Source organism: Mugil cephalus, chromosome 5 (assembly GCF_022458985.1).
Source record: "Mugil cephalus isolate CIBA_MC_2020 chromosome 5, CIBA_Mcephalus_1.1, whole genome shotgun sequence".
Taxonomy (NCBI): domain Eukaryota; kingdom Metazoa; phylum Chordata; class Actinopteri; order Mugiliformes; family Mugilidae; genus Mugil; species Mugil cephalus.
Window position 1 is genome coordinate 9,453,802 of NC_061774.1, and position 19,812 is coordinate 9,473,613.

Genomic DNA, 19,812 nt, shown 5'->3' on the forward strand with positions numbered 1-19,812 from the left:
TAACGCATACTGTCTGGAAAAGAACTGTTATAGTTAGAGACGTGATAGTGTAAGTTTTAAAAATTAAAATATAAAAGATACACCATAAATATATATAACTACAATGTTAACACATGGATATATAATATGTATAAGCCGGTAGGTGTCAACATTCACTTTGCGACTGTAAATATATATTTTTATTTGAGTGTGTGTGTGATAGATTGACAAAGAATGGAAAGAAGTGGTGATTATTATCGATGAGTTAAGATTTAAAGTACATTAGTAGTAAATAAACATCTCAAATGTCATGGTTAATGGACACGCGCTCCCTCCCGCTCGTGCACCCTCCTCTCATCGGGGACGTGCTTCCATGCGCGTTCACGTTGTGTATCCAGTGAGAGAGGGAGAGAGACAATTCATCATCACAGTCCATTCAATTTCTACCAGACGCTGACCTATTCAGAGCTACAGCAATGGTACGTTCACCGTCCTTTTTTTAATCTGCTTTATATTGATTCTCACTGGTTTAGCTGCCTACGACTAGTTTAATGTCCGTGTCTGTGGACGTTTGTGTCCAGCCGGTGTTTTATTTTGTAGATCGGTTTTGGCATTAAACATCAAGCCGGCTGTTAGCAGCGGGGCTAGGCAGCGGCCAGCTCGGCTATCCCAGAGGGTGGACAGCTAACAAAGCTTTCACGGACCTCTAAGAAAATCGCCCTTTTCCCCCCTGTCACACTCCGGGGGGTTTTCTGTGCGGTTGTTTTACAGGATCGAGATAACGGTCCAGATAAACCTCAAACGGTCCTGAAGTCCCGGCGCCATTTCGTTCATCTCTCCGTGTTTCGCTGACAAAAAAGCGGCTTTAGAGGAGGCCTCGTCTGGTCCGGGCTAACATCCACACTGTTGCCATGGCGCTGCTTCGGTGTTTTCACTGCATCGTGTTTCCATTATTTCACCTCAGCTCGTCGATGCTTCCTCAGTAACGCTGAGCGGCGGCAGGTGCAGCATCGCCCCGGGGGCCACCACCTAGCTCAGGGTATCTGGGGTTAGTTAGCTCCCATTATGGCTGGCGCTAGCTGAGATTTTCTCTTTCTTTGTCTGAACTCGACTCCCTCTCTGTCTGTCTGTCGGTGCGTTAGGCGCTGGTTGACTGCGTGCTCCACTTGAGGACATCTTTAGCCCACAGCGAAGGCAAACGGATAAACATTATGATTATGGCCGACTTGTGCTGTGTCAATAAATGTGCGGATTGACCGACTAACGGGCCGTTTGAGCCCAGTTTTTCCTTATATAGCAAAGCTAGCGCACACATGTGCGTGTGCTGCATTCACGGCCCCACCCTGAATTTGGTGCAAAGACCATTTTGTTTGGTGGCGTATTATAATGGATCTGCAATTACAGTCAGATCACTGCCGCTTGAGACGTGATCACTCCGTCTTCTGTCGATGAGCTTGTGGCAGATATTTTACCTAAGTACTGTCACCATTATGTAAGGTCAGATTGGCAGCATTTAGCTAAAGCTAACGGGCCTCTGTCTGCGCATCATCTCTTCTAGTTGCGCATCTCACCATTAGATTACCACACAATGCTAATATGGATTATTTAATGGATGCCTCTGTCCATTCACACATGATCATCAAAGTTTAGAGATAATGAAAATGACAGAATATGGCGCTACTGTTTGTGCAAGACGAAATACTTTAAATACATATGTATCTAAATATCACAGTTTATGTGAACGGACAGCTGTGTTTTGTGGCTTTCATTGGTGAGTCTGCATCATTGTCTCCCGGCAAGTAAATCCTCCTCCGGCTGCACACTTTAAGAGGTTGAATGGTGTGAGGCCTGCAAAGGAATGAAAGACTTGGACTGTGAGACATTTGAACCTTGTCTTCTATAAAGAAAGGTATCCCTGGTTAAGATTAGATAAGATTTATCATCATGGTGACATTGCTGCTACAACAAAAAAATAAATAGAATATAAACAGTGAAATTAGGACAAATTAGTTGGTGGCGGTGAAGTAATGGAAACATTAAAATAGTTAAAATAAGCCCTGTTTATACAAGGAAGAATGAGCCGTGTAAACAATATGGTCGTAATAATTTCTTAACATCACTGTGCAGGAAGATTTTAGTGGGTCAGAAAAGAGTTTAAAAAAATTGTAATCTCAAGTCTAGCCTATGTACAATCCTTAAATTTATTGTGGAAGTAAAGGAAGGGATTATACGTGTTCGCTGGTTAATTATTAATCAGATACTCTCTGTTATCTCACCCAGGCCTTTGACGCCCTGAACAAACATAGAGTGTCTGCCAGTGCTGTTTTGCAGCCGGGTTCCTTTTCCGTCTTTCCTGTCCCATTATTTCCTTTTCATTGTTTCTTTCTTTGTCTGTTTTTCCACAGACACACTGCTGGTAGATAGCATTAGTTTTCCTCTCATGAGACTGCACTTTCCTGTGATGAAGGCTTAAACGGAGTCAGAAGACATGGCTGACTTGAGTTTATTGGGCAGCCTTGACTTAGCGATGTGACTTGTATTCTATATTTTAACAGAAGCCCCATTGTTTGCGACTGAAGCGCTTAATTCCTGACCACACCCTCGCCCACATGGTCGTCTTTATGTTAGAGATTCATGGCTGTTCTGTCTGCATGCAGAAAAACTTACGTAATGTGTCATGCCTACAGAAGCCACACCTGTTAGCTTAACTGGTTTTCAAGTGTTCATATTCGAGGTGGACTTTGGTCAATCAGGACGAGCTACATATTTTATTTCTTTTCTTCGTAGTCCTCGACCTTATCCATAATAAATACTTCTGAAAGGCTGCGCGGAGAAAATCGCCAGTGTTGATTTCATTTGAACCACCTGTGCTAACCAGTTGGATCATTTTCAGATTGCTTTACACGGCTTAACTCTTCCACCGCCACAACGAACGGCTTGTCACAGCGACACCATTTGTGTTTCAATCCTCCTTATCAGTCGTCCTCGTAAGAAACATTCCTGTTGTGTGTGATAGTCACATGCCGCCCTCTCAGGCCCTTCTTCAGCTTCATGATGTCTGTCTTTACTGAACCTAAATGGCCACTTCTGGCCTGTTGACGACTGCAGCCACGGTCGTCTTATTTAAGCATAACTGTCACAGTCAAATACGCCACACGATGAATAGTAATTATTATTTAGTAATCTAAATATTTAGAGATTAGATGGTTGTTTGGTCCATATACTGTCAAAGAAAATCCTAAACACAGTTTCTCCAACCCCAACCAGGTCTATTCAAGTTGATTGTTCGACCATGAATTGTACACACAAATATATTGTAATATTATCACAGATCAACTTGGCAACATATTTACATCTGGAAAGCTGGATGTTATGGGATTTCTTTATTTAAGTGACCCGAAACTGTTTGAAGTAATTTGGAAATCAGGTGCATTTTCATTTTCAGTTGAGTGTGTCCTGGTGAAATTAGCATCGAGGGCTCTATAGGCTGTAGTGGACCTCAACCGTTCACACATTAGACAACGTGTTAACCGCTTGTTCTCTCTGCAGGCCTCCGGTGTGAAAGTCACAGATGAAGTTATCGCAGTCTTCAATGACATGAAGGTGCGTAAGGCACAGGCAAATGAGGATGAGAAGAGGAAGAGGAAGAAGGCCATTCTGTTCTGCCTGAGCAAGGACCTCAAGAACATTGTCCTGGATGACGGTAAAGAGATCCTCCTGGGCGACCTGGGAACCACCGTCCAGGACCCATACCAGCACTTTGTGAAGATGCTGCCCCCAGACGACTGCCGCTACGCCCTGTATGACGCCACCTATGAGACCAAAGAAACAAAGAAGGAGGACCTGGTCTTCATCTTCTGGTGAGGGCCGCCGTAGTCAAACATTAGTAACTTTATGACCTCCATTGAGATGTCTTTAGACTTTAATGTCTTCTGTCTCTTCACAGGGCTCCAGATAGTGCTCCTTTGAAGAGCAAGATGATCTATGCCAGCTCAAAAGATGCTATCAAGAGGAAATTTGAAGGTGAGTAACAGTATACGTTGGTTTTAGGTTGAGAACCATCGGGGACAAACGTACTTATTGAATCCTGGATTACACCTGATAGATCTCCAAACCTGAAGCTGCACCGTGAAAATTAAACTGAGTTTTTGTCCAGAACAGGGCAGGGACATGATTGAGCTGCAGATGTTATAAATATCACCATCTCGGCTCAGATGTCGTGGGTTCTTTGGGGGGGTTACATCACATTTGAGAAACGGTTCATTTTACCTTTGAACTATGGCCTCGGCCTGAATATGTGCTTCTTATTTGTCTAACGCTTGTGTCCACTAAACCGTCCACCACACTGTGTCCTTTAAACAGGGAGGTGTGCTGAATGAATACAAAAAAACATCTTTCATGCATAATAAAATCAGATGTTAAGAGAGCAAAACATTTTAATTAAGTCACACAATGATTGAATTAGACGGTAGAGCCGGGCGGCATCATCTCACGATATAAAGCTTTCATTTAGAACTCGTGGTTACAACAACGAAAGTCGTGTACACGAAATGTTTCGCCTTTAAGTGGTAACATTACCTGTAAGTCGCAAGAGCGCTGCTGCTAGGCAACCGTTGAACTCAAGAAGCCACCGGGGGCTAGCAGCTTTAGCATCGTAATGATCTGGGGCCTGGATTTAGGAATAAAGTATAGATGAAGTTGTTTGAATATCCACATTTTCTTCAGACATTTTATAAAAGAAAACTATATATGACTAAATTACACCTACACCATTTCTGAATAGGTCTACAAGCTGGTGAACTTGGGACCAGTCCAAAGATTTTCAGTTACGTGGCCACAAGAGGGTGCTGTTTAAATGCTGCCGTTTACTTGTTCACACAACGTAAAGGCAGCAAAATTGGCCTATTTTAGTTTCTGTGTGGCATTTATACCCGGTTAACAGTAGATTTAAATATATCAAATATTTTAATCTAGCACCAAAGTGAGGTGTAGTGAATCATATCTATTGACATTAAACCTTTTGGTCAGTGGACATTCACATGTTAATCTTACTTAAAGATCCGTATAATCCACTTTAACTTACACATTTCTCTGAAAACGTACCGATTCATACTTCTCACTGGTGCGTGTGTCTTTCTTTTTTTAGGAATTAAGCACGAGTGGCAGGTGAACGGTTTGGAGGACCTCAAAGACCGGCACACCCTGGCAGAAAAGCTCGGTGGCTCATCAGTAGTCAGCCTGGAAGGATCCCCTATATAACTACCACTCCCCCCCTTGTCTCCGGCTTCGACTGAGGCCTTTCAGACACATCTGTTGGGTTTAGCTGTTCATTCCAGTGTGGTGTGGAGAAGGGCACAAGCCGAACCAGCATCATTCGTGGGACTCTTGGGGAGGGATATTGTGGGTGGGTTTTGGGTCCAGTGACAGTTAAAAGAAAAGAAAAAAAAAAACAAGCAGACTGTCATTTCAGTTCATGCAACATAATGATTACGAACAAAACACACACAAAGGAAAAACATTAAGATACAACTGAGGAAGGATGATGACGATAAAACTTAAGTACACATATTGTTCATGACAGGGTTTTGTTCTTTCCGGGTTCCATTTGAGAGATTGCAGAGAAAGGGACAACGTTTAGTTTTCCAACCATTGACTCCTGACAAATAATTGTTCCAACTACATTTAATTTTTTTTTTTTTTTTTGCCAAACTTCTAGTTAAGTTTTGTAAGTGTGTGTAGTTGAGACTAGATGTAGTATGAACTAATTCAATCTTGATTGCACAACATGTATCAAAACCTTCTCTGGGGGAGCACGGTTATTAAATATATATATATTTTCTTTGTTTTGTTATTCCATTGTTTTTTTTTTTTCTTTTCTTTTTGAACATGCAAATTCCAAAACTTGAGTGATTCCTTTTTATTTTCCAGTTCTGGGTCAGAAAACAATTGATGTAGTAAAACACAACATTCCTTGTACTTGTTAAAAACCAGGATTTAAAAACTTTGGTGTTATGAAGGTCTGATGGGGAGCGATGTGTATATGAAGGACCAGCGGTCAGAGTTTAGACTGAATATTGAATGGTGGATGTTTTGTATCGTCTCCTTATCTCTAATAAAAAGCACTAAACTACTGATTTGTTCTGCTCTTATTCAATTTGTTTAAGAAACTGAAGATTATCTTTTACAGCAACATGCCGATTTTGAAATCTACATTTATGTTGCAGACGTTGTTTATAGTAGAAACATGCACTTTAGAATTGATGCATAAAACATGACAGAATAAGACATGAGAATCTTGGCTCAAAGTTTCAAGTGAAGCTGCAGTACTCGTTATGGCCACGGTGGGGCAGCTCAACACCACTCCTGAAATCAAAACCATTCACACCGACATAGATATAAATCTCTGTTTATTAAAATATATCAAGCATTTTTCAAAAAATAAAATTAGCTCTCTGTGCTTTCAGTCCACACTGAGAAGAGTATACTGTCTGCTGAAAAGTACTGTCCTTTAAACTACATCAGTCTTTATTCTGAATGCAGGTTGAAGCAAAAGGAGGTGAATGATCCACCAAGAGCAGTAAAAATATTAAAACCGTGTCCCGAAAGAAAGAGCAGGAACAATAAAAAAAGAAATCCTCGGAAGGAAAATGAGCTGCTGCTACTCAGAAACATAAGACACTTTTTCCCCTCTTGTTAAAAGTGTCTCGTGTTAATTCTGTGGAAACGCTGACCGTGTTATTAATGTGAATGCGGGCAACAACATATTAAAAGATGCCTTTGGTGATGATCTCACAGGCTGATTTATTTAATAGGCCCAGAAGTTCAAGGGAGCAAATTAAACACAGACTAAAAGCTGACGAGCTTCACTGAAGGATGTAACTTCTGTGTGGGTTTAAGCCTGTTTCACTCTTCTTTCTTCAGGAGAAATGTCACCTTGTTTACACTTTCAGAGCCCCTTTCTTAGTCCTGGACACAGTCTAGTCGGTTACCATGCACCCAGTAACAGATCTGAGCAAACTTCAGAGGAGTAATGCGCACCGCCACATTGTAATCCCGGTTCTCCCCATCGATCTCCAACCACTGGTGCCCGGAGAAAATACCAATGACCTTCCTTTCCCAGCGCTCCAAGCCGTTGTCCCACACTCGTCCATACACGCCAGAGCCGCTGGCTCCGGGTCGGGCGTCACAGTGCTGGTATATCAGGTTGCTGGACTCTTCTTCCACAGGGCAAAACCTGTACACCAGCTCTCCGGGCCTGTCGCTGTCAAAGCCAGAGAAGTGGATGCGTTTCCCTGCCAGATCCTCTGAGGAGGGAGCCACGGAGAGGCGCATGAAGGGACGCCGATGAGGCCAACGCAGCTCCAGCAGGGCGTAATCAAAGTCCATGCTGACCTCCTGGGGACCCTGGATCCAGCCCTTCGGCACACGGGTGCGTTTCACCCGCACCCAGCGAACCAGAGGCTTCTTGCCAGAAGCGAGGCCGGCTCTGGTGCCGTTGATGGAGGGAGGGATCAAGAAGCCCACCCTCAGCTTCCGTGCCCCGTTGACATAATCCTTCCCGTCGTGGACGCAGTGGGCGGCCGTGAGGACGTGCTGCTGGGACACGAGAACGCCGGTGCAGCCGGTGGAGATGCGCACGGCCGTGGAGAAGGGGTAGTCTAACAGGAAGTCGTCCCCTTGGATGTTAAAGCGGCCGTCCGCTCCATAGATCTGTCGCCTCACACGCCTGTGTCTGGGCTTCACCCTGAAACTCCTCCCGAGCGACGGCCGAGCGAAGTCGTCGCCTTCAAACTCATCATCGCCCTCCACGTCCACGGCGGTGAGGGTGCGGGAGCCGTCGGCGTACAGCGTCTCGAACGCCAGCTGCTCAGAGAGCTGCTCCCTCTGCTCCTCGTGCTCTCCTCTGTGGAAGCAGCTGGAGTTGCAGTGGGTGGTGAAGTCCAGCTGAGCGTGGGCGCTGAAGCGGGAGCGGGCGAGGGGCGTCGGCGTGTGGGGGACCAGCGTGGGGACGTGGACGGGCGTCTGGTGGGGAGGGTGGAGGAGAGACAAGGTGAGAGGGAGGAGGAGATGGAGGGGCAGGAGCAGGTGGGTCAGGAGGAAGCTCTCACGTGGCGCCATCGCGGTGACGGGAAAACACTGCAGGAAAATAATCGGAGGGCGACAGTTTAGCGAAGAGGGACTGCCAAGAAAACAACTCTGGAAAACATTCCTAAACGAGCGGCCTCACAAACACACAAAATCTAATCCCTCATAAATCTGGACTCCCTCACAGTTGATTGTTGATTGTAAATCACAGAGTATAACCGAGGTCAGCTCACAAATGTTGCAAGGCAGGCCTGAATTTCATCTAGTGTGACAAGGCAACAATGAACCTCTTGTTCCTATAGATTACCAGGAAAATAGGATTTCAGCCCAACGGAGGCAAAATGGGGACAAAGCCGAGTGGTCGGAGGAATTTTAGTTTACAGTAACACCTCTCAATCAAATATTTGTTAAAGCTCAGAGGTAAGGAGGTGTTTTCTATCAACCATTAACTACTTCACACTGTGTGCGAGGCTTTCAGGTCAGATTAGCAGGGACAAGGAGATACTTGATCCCCCTCTAATGGCTGCAGATCCCGAGGCGCTCATGGCACGAACCGAGCAGGTGTGTGAAAAGTGAAACAAGTCAAGACAGGGTGGTGAAACAGAGCATTATTGCTAACAAAAGGCAGGGTGGGGCCTGTCCGCACACCCGTGAGCTGGTCCATATGAGACTAGAAAGGAGGCACAAAAGAGAGCAAGCAGGGAAAGTACGAGTCAGATCATCTTAAATGGCAAACTGGCTGCTGGTCAAGTAGTGAAATATGTTTGTAACACTAACACACTGCACGGCCTCTTCAGTTCAATAAATGTGATTCAAATATCAAACCAAGCTCTGGAAAGACAGACATAATCTAAGTTTTAGGATGTAAAGGCAATAACGCGTGTGTGCAGAGTCCATGGTAATAACTTGAGATTATAGAGCATCTTTAACCAGTGAACAATAAGAGCAAACTCACATGTTTATGGAAACTGAACTGCATCAAAGGCAGTTACACAAAAATCCTACATAATACTTCCTGTTCATCTAATAATGATCTAATCTGATTTATTCATGCAGCAGAGTCAGGCTAAGTTCATCTCTCTCTAACACCTGCTACACATCAACTAAAGACACATATTATTTCAATTACAACTGTGAAAATGGTTAAAAAGTGACACCATATTAAGAAATTCACCATCACCCAAATATTTGTCCTAAATAATCTTCCATTTTACATTTGGACTGTAAATCCACCATATGCAATGACCCCTGAATGCAACATTACAGGCAGTAGATAGAGCAGGGAAATGTCCTAAACATTAATGCTGTGACATATTACCTCCTGATTAGAGATCCACGGTCCGTGTTTACATCCCAGTCAAGTTTTCTTCCCCATCAGACAAGTCCCTCGGGATCATTTCCCCAGGTTTCCCTCATCATCTCAGGTAGACAGCAGGTAGACAGCTTCCCACCTCCCCTCCGGAAGGGAAACGTTGCTCTCTCTCTTTTACAGCTGTAGAAATGCAGCGCCAGGTGTGGGCTGAGTGTCGGGTCGTCCTCTGTAACCTGCTCGACTCAGACTCAGAGACACAAATGAAGTCTCTTCTCTGAAAGACGTGGTTTCTCTCCGTGCAGCCTCCGGCCTCACGGTCCTAGCGCCCCTCCCTCCCTCCCTCTACCATATGGGATCTGCAGCTAATGAAGAAGTTAGTGGTGATCCTGGTTTCACGTTAAGAATAAATATATTTAAATGTTTAAACCAAGTGCAGCCAGAGAATAATTTATATAAAAAAAATAATGCGTATGAATAAATATTAAGAAAAGCTCTTTAACATAAACACCAACATACTGATACTGATACCATGCTAACTTTAGCTAATTAACACTAAAGTGTAGTTGAGGCTGACAAATTTAATTTGTTTAACTATCTGGTGAAAAAAAGTCAACATGTTAAGTGCTTACAATAACCAGGCTGCTATGTTTAATTAGACTAGCCATTTGAAATGTTCAGCATGCTAACAATACAAATACCTGAAGTTAAAAAATATTAAGCATGCTAGCATGTTAACATTTGGTCATTAGCACTCATTTGGTTTAGTCAGCTAACATATGTATTAGGTGTAGTGTTTACTGTATTAATTTCTTTCTAAAAAAAATACTAAAAAATAAAAATAAAAAAAGCATATTTTGACATTAGTTTATCGAAACCTTAAATTACTTTTTTTTTTTATTGCAAACTTGAACTGAACTTCAACAACAATCACCAAACAGGCAGATTAACATTATAAGAGATCTTACTGCCTGAAGTTTGTCTTGTCAGAAAGTGATATTAAATAAATTGCACTAAAGAAATGCGATTAGCTCTCTGATCATGTAAAAAGCTCCATCAACCACCTCTGAATGTGACTAAAGACCAAAATACAGACAAAGGCGAATCATAGGGTACAACTCAAACCAAACAGAGTCTCAGTGTAAATACCCCGAAACACATCAAAAGAAAAACAATGATTACTTGTCTCGATAGGACATCATCAACCTTCTGTGAAACAACAGAACTAGTAACCTGAACTGAACGTTTGCTGACTGAGTTTGTTTTGAGTATATACACCCAGTTTTAATCGGAGACATTTGATTTAGCTCTTCTTTCAAATTACAGTACACAATAATTAACTATAATATAGATTTTTTATATCATTATACTGTCAGTGTTAAAATAAGGCCTCATACCATTGTAAAACTTTCAACAGTTTGGCTCTGTTGTGACATGAGGATCTAACGACAGCGGAGTGAATCGTTATGACTAAACACAGTTTCTTCTTTACTGATTCAGTAACAGATTGTAAGTATTTATTTTCATATCATATCAACAGACATTTGGCATTCAGTTTGATAGCCTACAGCTACACCGAAGCAAGAAAAATCTTGTTTCTGACATTACTGCACTCTAATTACGATCCGTGCCAGGAGCTGTGATGGATAAAAGTGAGGACCAGTGTGCTCAGAGATTGTAGCTGGCAGGCAGAGGACTGTTGGAACTTGTCGGCTGCAGCATTCACCTCGTCCTTTGACCTTGATTTCCAAGAGGTCTTTCAGATCTGTCAACCTGTGGAATTCGGGAAGCTGAGCACCGACGCTCCCACGGGGCTTCCCGAAGCTTCAGGGGTGGCGAAAACAGAGGTTCCAGTCACAGCGACATTGCTTTCAGGAATGCTGAGGAATCTCCCAACAAGGACACAAGTCAGGCTGTCGGCACAATGTGGCTACTGTCACCCCAGAGGAAACACCTACCCAACCTGCTCCTTGTCCCCGTAATAAAACCTTCAGTGAATAGTGTGGTGATGAGAGATTAAGTGTAAGGCATATTCCCTCTGAGATAAAGGGGGGAAATCATTGTGGAGAGCAAGGAATGTACCATGAAAAAGGCTAGAGAGGTGCAAACCTGAACTCTGCAAGTGTGATGATGATATCATGTGTTTCTGTGCTTCATGGCGAGTACAAGAGATTTTATTTCTTTATGTGTGTGTGTGTGTTTGGCATTGAGCTATTCAGCTTCTGTTTCTCACTGGATTTCTCTTCTTTTCAGTGGTGCTTGAAAAATGTAAAAAAATACCAAGCAGCACACAGGCAGGAACCTATCAGCTTAGCTTGGGAGGTCAGAAACAGGTGAGGACCGCCAGTCTATCTCTGCCCACAGTCGATCAAAGCAGTCTACAAAAATATCTAAAGCTTACTAAGAAACACATTATGTCCTCTTTGTTACAAAAAACTCAAGTTAAAAAAAAAAATAATAATAGTCTGCAGATTTACAGCAGTTTGTGTTGCAGCCAAGAAATAGTTTGGCACACAACCTCCTGCAAAACCACACACTGTTGCTTCTACTGTTTTGTTTTAAATTAAACATTGCTCATAGAAATAGTGAACTGGTTGACACATTAGTTGTTTTTCCATTTTCTTGTGTTAAGCTATGGAACCCACGTCCACAGTTTAAAAAGGTGAACTAACCATCTTTTGATGTAGACATGATAACATGTGCAGACAATCATAATACTAACACATTGGTTTATTCAGTGTGAAAGCATGCTGCTAATGTTTGGTAAATTAAAATAAAAACTGAAGTCAGCCTACAAATAGTTTAGCAACAAAAAACAGGTGGCTCTGCACTTTTGTACTAACATATTCCCCACAACCAGTGAAGCTACTTTCCACCATAGTTTCTCAGCTTGTTACCTTGCGTAAATTGACGTGTTTAAGGACCTGGTGTTCCACCTGTCTCCTGTTTGTAGTACGGTCGATGAGCAGCTCCTCATCAGACACGTCATGGTTCGTTCATGGTTCAGTTTTCAGAAGAGGCACCAGCAGCACATTTGACAGTTAAAGGATGAAACAGTTAGGAAGCAGCTGCTGGTAATGTATGGGATGTTTCCTAAGCAATTTGTCGTACTTGTCGGTTTAAATTCAATTGCTATCACTAGTCTGAGCCCAGAACAAATCTCCCAGGATGCTTCGGATAAAGATGAGAAGCTTAAATAAACATGTTTGTAGTCCACCACAGGACTAATACAGCGAATTACTTCACACATTGTAGAGGGTAAATCTGCCTGACGTGTACGTCTTTGGTATTTGGGAGGAAAGTCGTTTGAACTCAGCGAGAACACGTCAGTGCCACATGAAAGAAAAGATCTGGACCGAGAATCGACCCCATGACACTGACACACTGCTGCCTCTGTTTAGTGGCGTGTTTTTTTCCACACTGAGCTGAAGTCCACAAATGCCGCTTCACACATTGTTCTCATTCAGACATGGACACCAGGTGGGACCCTCGATTCATTGCCCCCCCTCTGGCTATTACGCATGGAGTCCATGTGGTTGGGGAACAGACCAGATGTGGACATGAGAAACTTTACTAAAGTGCAACAGGGAAAATGTCATTTGACAAAAAAAAACATTTGATTTAAATGTGTGAGAATGGGAACTGACTGTTTATTGAAGGTAACAACTACTGATAAGAACTGACAACTGGACGATACTTCAGAACCCAAAGGTTGGAAAATGTGGAGCTGCAGCATAACTGCAGCCTAGTATCATGTTCTTGTCACTTATTCTTGCAGATAAACTCGTGTATGGAGAGTTTAGTCAATTCTGGGATAGATGGTAAACCACAGCTGAATACTGTCAGTTCACTGTCTTATAGTGTCAAAAATCATTTTAGATCCATATTAAGGGGCGAAAAAAAGTAAGAATTACTTAAAGAAAAAGTAAATTGTACCTCTTCACAAAATGGCAGTGGGAATACACTGAACACTAGAGTTATTTAACGGAGTCAGTGACGTATTTTTCTTCACACTCACGTCTGTATCTTCAACACTGGTCCTGGAGGTCGGCGACCTTCTTGCTCAGTTCTCAGGCCCACACAGCTCTTAACACTCTCGTTTTCTCTGACCCACGCTCGTACACTTTCCAAGATGATTCATTTAAGAAAACACAGTTCTCACTTTTTTTTCTCCCCCTCCAGTATAACAAGCCGTCATGTTTGTTAACATCTGGCTACTTGTCAAGGAAGTCCATAGTTAGTCCGTCACCTCATGAAGGGAGAGACAGGAAAACAAATGAGAAAATGAAAGTGTTTGACTTTCTTCATTAGGATTTAAAATTCTATCCCATTACTGGTAGCTGTCCAGGCTGATCTCGCTCAGAGTTCCAGATGAGTGAGTTCACGCTAGGTACATGTGAGCAGGCATACCTTACATTTCCATGGAGAAGGTGCAAGTTAAAGCCTGTAATAGCACCACATTGAAGCCTACAAGCAGAGCTCAGTCATTATATGTTTCATCGTGGCTGGAGCGGGGTTAAATATATCAGGTTAGTTAGTTTTATTAAGGTGGCAAACGCAGATTTGGTGCCTGTTATAATTCCAACATGGTGGGTCTGGAGTATCAAGACTTGTGTAAGTGTTCAGCTGACATGCTGCGGGGGCCCCACATCAGTTTCTCTAAGCAATTGAAGGATTTATTACCAGGATCACAGGGTTTACTCTGCACGCTTTAATCTGATAATTGGCTTCAGATTAGAACATGCTATGTGAGCCTAAAAACTGTAGAATGGACCTCTTATAATAACCCTGGAGCTCTTGACCTGTCCTAGGCCCGACCGCGTCGTCACTTTGAAACCACAGAAACCAGAGCCTTTTCAGAGAGCAGCTTTTTAAAGAGCAAGACTGGGAACACAAAGAATGTCCCCTTTCTCCTCTCCAGCCTGTGCCTCAGTGTTTTATGTCCCCCTTTTTCCATTTAGATATATTTATCGCCTCTCGACTACATCCCCTTTTATCAAAGCCCTCCCATCCCATCTGTCCGCGCTCCCTCTGTCCTCATCATCAGGACAAAAGATATTTTCCACATTTCGGGTCCTTGTGTGTTGTTGCAGCTTCATCTGCGCCAGGAATTACCTTTTCAAATGTAAGATTTTCCTCCTCGATAAATATCCCATCCTCCCGTTGAGCACATTCCCCTCCTGCCGTTGGTCCCTGGTCCTCCTGCAGGGCCTTGTGGGTACGCATTCAGCCTAACTTCCCCTCGGCATGATGTCATTTCAGTTTGGCTGCTTCAGCTGTAAGAGGAAAAGAGAAGAAAAAAAGGAAAAGAAAAAACAGAGTTAGCAAAAACAGAACTTAGGAATGCAAACTGAAATCCATCAGGAGAGAGGTGGAGTGTGTCTTTTCATATCTTGAACCAGTCTGGGCAGAGGGAGTCTGCTGCTGAGATTGGAAGCCATCCCAAACGGTATGCTGTCGCTCCAACCTCTGGCCTCCTTTAACAACTTGAAAACACAGCTCTGGCCTGGATGTATGGAAAGGAGCGGGGCTGTTGGCTTAATCAGGCATTGTAACGGTTTCAGCAGGATTTATGGTTCCAAGGGGCAAAATAAATCCACTTATCACAGTCAAAGTGTCAGTTTCCTACAGGGGGATGTTGGCGACAGACATATTGTGTAAGTGTGTTAACAATTGCTTTTGCTTTTGTTTCTCAATAAGATGCGGTCGAAGAAATCTTTGCTCTATAAGATTTTGGTTTCATTTTTTTTATCATCGGTATTCTGCTGAACAAAGCTTGAACCTAAAAACAATAAAGTCCATCAGAGAGACTAACAAAGTCAAAGAAATTTTATGTCTTCAGCTTCTAATGAAAAAAATATTTTCCACACAACCTCCCAGTAATATTTTAAAAAGCATTTGTCCCAAAAAATATTTAATAGGAACTCCAGTACAGCAGGCACCAAAGTGTGTGTTTAAATGATAGCAGAAGGGAGAGATTACTCAGGGAACGGCAGAAATCTTGAGAGATATGAGTCATTTGGTGAGACCAGAGATAATACAGAGTTGTCACCCGTTGATATCCACGGTAATGGGTCATGCAGCTGTTGCACGTTGTGGAAAACGCAAACATGTGGACCTCAAGTGGAATGACAGGCAGAGGCAGTGCAGAGCTTTCATCACATTAATGTGGTTGGAGTATTGAGAAATCCTCTAAAGAGTCCATAAAAGAAACACAACGCAGGCGACTGCAAAGCATCTGATCACATGGGATGGGTCACACTTCCTAAAGCTGTTTCCGTGGTGGAGACGGAGACAAAAAGCATTTATGTCCTTAGACTGGGAGAACAAATCTTCTGTAAAGGACTCGGTAAACAGACTCAAATATTTACAGCCTCGGAGCGAGCATTCTGACTCACAGTCTTCTGTGTGAATCTCTCCTTTAAACTCATGGTGTTGAGTTTTACTGAAGACTTTGCGTCTGGGAAATACTTTCTCCTCGTGCTGATAAGATATATAAATATCTAAAACATGAGAGAATTTAAAAGCCGGATTGAATCTTTCTCCCACTGGGGAAGCTCCAGATAATAGATTCATTTAAAAGTGCACAGCTGTGTACCAAACCCAGGAAATACATCTATCTATTAATTTGTTGTATTAGAAGGCAAAAAGACACTGTTTAGCTTGTAGAATTTACAACAATTATCTTTATTCAGAGGACAAGTGTGTCTTTACAAACTCTCAAGACTAAATATATCAACAGAGTTAGAGTTCAAAATGTAAGTGTATATTTGGTTATCCAACAAATAGAATAATATGAATTCTGCTTTTAGCTTTTTGCTTCTTGGATAAAACAGTTTGGTCTTTTGTTACCTTGATGCTCAGTTGGCGTACACCAATGAGCCACAACATTAAAACCACTGATGGTCTTTTGGGAAACTTGGATTCTGGCATTTATGTGAATGTAACTCTGATATGTACCACCACCTGAACGTTGTTGCAGACCAAACCCACCCTCATGTCATCCTGGTGCCAGGTGTTCCCCAGATAAGCAACACACATGCATCTGGCCATCTACATGACGTAAAACAAAATGTGACGCATTGAGTTGTCAGCAGAGGACGGGGGTCAGTGTGTGACAATTCTGCAGACACACAACCTCATACAAAACAAACTGTGATGCATTGTGTGCTCTGACCTTTCCATTAGAACCAGAATGAAGAGTTTCAGCAATCTGAGCTACAGTAGCCCGCCTGTTGGACCGGACCACGCAGCCTAGCCTTTACTCCCTACGTGCATCAATGAGCCTGTTTCCAGGCATCTAGCCATCAAATTTTTCTGGCTCCTGTCAAAGTCGCTCAAATCCTTCCACTTGTCCATTTTTCCTGCTTCTGACATCAACTTTGAGGACAAAACATTCACTTGCTGCCTGATATAGCCCACCCACTGACAGGTGCAGTGATAGACAGATAATCTGACATAATGTTATGGCTAATTGGTGGCTAGCTGCTAACTATATCTGAGTAATACTTAAAACACACCCCTGCATTGGTAACATAGAATATTTTTCCCTTATTTAGTTAATTTTGCTAATTAACAGCTATCCTGCTAAGCCGACTCAATTAAAAACTAATGTTTTACACACATTTCACCTCGGTGAAGAGTTTTGGTGAAGTGTGATAACCGTGACAACAAGGTGAACAGTTACAACAGTTACAAAGGAGCCTTGGTAACGACCACAGTGGTGTGTGGAGTGTGTACTTATAGCCCAGCCCCCAAACACAACACTGACCTCCTCGGACAAATAAAATTACTCAAGTTTGTCATTAACGTCCAGGACGTGCGTGAACCAGCTATTCAGTAATACATCAATTCCCAAATTGGAAGGTATTAGTATTTGTTATCTTCAGACAGGGACAGGTAGCACCATGTTTTAAATAATAAGAAAGGTTTTAGTAATTTGTACACCATGTTGCTAGGAAACATCTATAGCATTCTCCAATATAGAGCAGTTAGCTATGTAAACAGGAGGTCACTTAAACACACACACACCAGCCAACTTATTATTATTGTTATGCAGATGACGTACAATCTCCAATACACAGCTTACACCAGTCTCAATCTTGTGAAATCAGGTATTGAATGTCCCACAACTTCCTCCATTTAAAGGTACAGTGTGCAGGACTTACTTACATCTAGTGGTGAGGTGGCACACTGCAACCAGCCCAATACTCTTAAGGTTTATCCCTTCTGGGCTACTGTAGAAATAGACGGGGATTGGGGGCGGCTGTGGCTCAGTAGAGCGTGGGTTTACGAACCACGGAATGTGCTACATGCTGTGTGTGAATGTGTGTGTGTTTGTGTGAACGAATGGGTAAATGTGTCTGTGACTGTAAAAGTGCTTTGAGTACCACAGGTAGAAAGGTACTACATAAAAACAAGACATTTACTAAGATGTCCGTGGATGGCGACCTGCTCCCTATCCAGATAATAAAGGCTTGTTTTAAGCTAAACAAAACAACAACAAAAGGAATAGTTAAAGATGATTTTACAGGTATTGAAGCCTTATTAAGATACTATATTCAGTTTCTGTTCATTTATCCCCTTATATCCTCAGGAAATGAAAAAAAAATGGGCAAAATATTAAACTGGCAGCCAGTTAGTCTTTGATAATCTTGATGAGATGACAAACAGGTCAAGTCACAAAAATTTGTTTTTTAGTTCCCTGTGCTAATTTCAAGATGGTCGCCTGAATTGTCTCAGCTGGACTTTTTCAGTTTGCTATATTTGGGTCCCAAAAAAGAAAAAGGTAGCCCGCAGCTACGAAATAAAGATCATATCATTTTTTCTTCATTTACAAATGGATACATTCAAGGAAAAGTCAAATCACTTTGCAGGATCAGTGTTACCTTTTAAATTATTTCTAAAAACTTTATTTTTAAGAAGCATTTCCCTCAGTTTTAAAACACAATGGTTCATTGTCACGTTTCCAGTTCCACAGTGCTTCATCATTTTACAAATCTTATCTTATTTTACTGTTTTCCTGGTGTTTTACATTTACTTTTATTCTTTGTACCTAATTAAAATAAATCTGTTGGAGTTGGCTGTGGAGTTAAATTGTTATGCCATTGCATAATAGTACAAAGCAAATCTTTAACTCGCACACAACTGATGCTAATATCGTCTCTTATCTGATTTTTGCATTTATGAGTCAATTGGAATGTTTTCGTTTTATTTCTTTAATCAATTGCAACATTTGTTGCTTCGTCCTCGGTGCGCTGTATGAAGTCAGCCACATGCCGCTGTGACAAAGAGCTGTGCAGCTGTACTAATCCTAGCAGTGACATGCGATATTAATTTGGCGACATCGCTCTTTTACAAAATACAACAGCAGAGTACATAATCAATGTCAGCCCCGGTAAGCAGACGTTTCCGAGGCAGTGCACTAAACAACGTGTCAGTGAACAAAGAGAAACAAGATCTTCTCCTGCAGCCCGACACATCCCATCACTCTCCCCGATGAGTAAATTAAAGTTCCTTACAAGGGGTAAGCTGTGTTCCCTCCGTGAAATTAAAACCTTTTTCCGCCGCTCACCTCTTTCCCCAGATTTCTACAACAGGGACTTTTATGATTCTGACTCTGCCAGAGCTGTGCAAGTGAATGAGGAGCTCAGCGAGCCAAAAGAGTGCACTGGAAAAAATCTTAATAGGACAAGAACGTGGCGTCTTATGCTGCATTCTTTCCTTCATCAGGAATTCACTGAGGTTTGGCCATGCATTTTTTTTTTTTTTTTTTTTTACTGCAGCCTTTTCCTGTTTGCCTCAGAGAAACAAGGCCGTGGGTTTCTTGTCCAAGTTAGCTTTGAAGAGAGAAGCCTCAGACCAGGCTTCAGAGCCGTCCAAGTGCTCAGGGCAACTCCACACCCACAATTTAATCCTCTGAACCCTGCACATCACACAGAAACAAATCCCAGTGTCCGAAACAGACCCCTAAAGGCAGTGGAGCTCATTTTCCTGAGAACAATGCTCTGTATGCAGATCAGCTACAAGCATGGGTTCAATGTTTTGTCCCCGTGACTGTGTTTCTTTTCAGACACAGACAGAACAATGAAGCGACGACGCTCATAACTGGATTCCAGCATGGCACATCTCTGCTCTGCGCTCAGCTGGAGCTTATTGTTTTTGACCGGCATTTTAATCCACGGCTGATTAGGGTCTTATAAATTCGACAGACAGGAGATGCGGCAGAGATTTGCACCCCCTAAAAGACATCAGAGAGATGATAAAGCATTCCAGCGACAACTGTTTAATTGTAAAACCTATCTGAAGGCTTCCCACAGCCAGATGAACAAAGGACATGAGCGCCTGTGAATTCATAATGATCACAAAAGCTCTGTTTATAATGAAGTGATAGAATAGAAATACCCTGTGAAAAGCCAAGGAAAACTTGGAGAAAACAC

The 19,812-nt window shown here is 42.4% G+C and overlaps 2 protein-coding genes across 2 annotated transcripts; one reads left to right on the forward strand and one right to left on the reverse strand.

Moving 5' to 3' along the window:
- Positions 1-303: 303 nt before the first annotated feature.
- Positions 304-6,113, forward strand: cfl1 (cofilin 1). The gene is made up of 4 exons (XM_047585743.1): positions 304-458; positions 3,529-3,839; positions 3,926-4,002; positions 5,126-6,113. Exons 1-4 carry the CDS (start codon positions 456-458, stop codon positions 5,236-5,238), a joined length of 504 nt encoding a protein of 167 aa, XP_047441699.1. The 5' UTR covers positions 304-455; the 3' UTR covers positions 5,239-6,113.
- LOC125008471 (serine protease 23) lies at positions 5,403-9,651 on the reverse strand. Its single transcript, XM_047585742.1, has 2 exons — positions 9,383-9,651; positions 5,403-8,115 (listed from the first exon to the last, which is right to left on the reverse strand). The coding sequence occupies exon 2, from the start codon at positions 8,095-8,097 to the stop codon at positions 6,940-6,942; it is 1,158 nt and encodes a 385-aa protein (XP_047441698.1). The 5' UTR covers positions 8,098-8,115; positions 9,383-9,651; the 3' UTR covers positions 5,403-6,939.
- Positions 9,652-19,812: the final 10,161 nt, after the last annotated feature.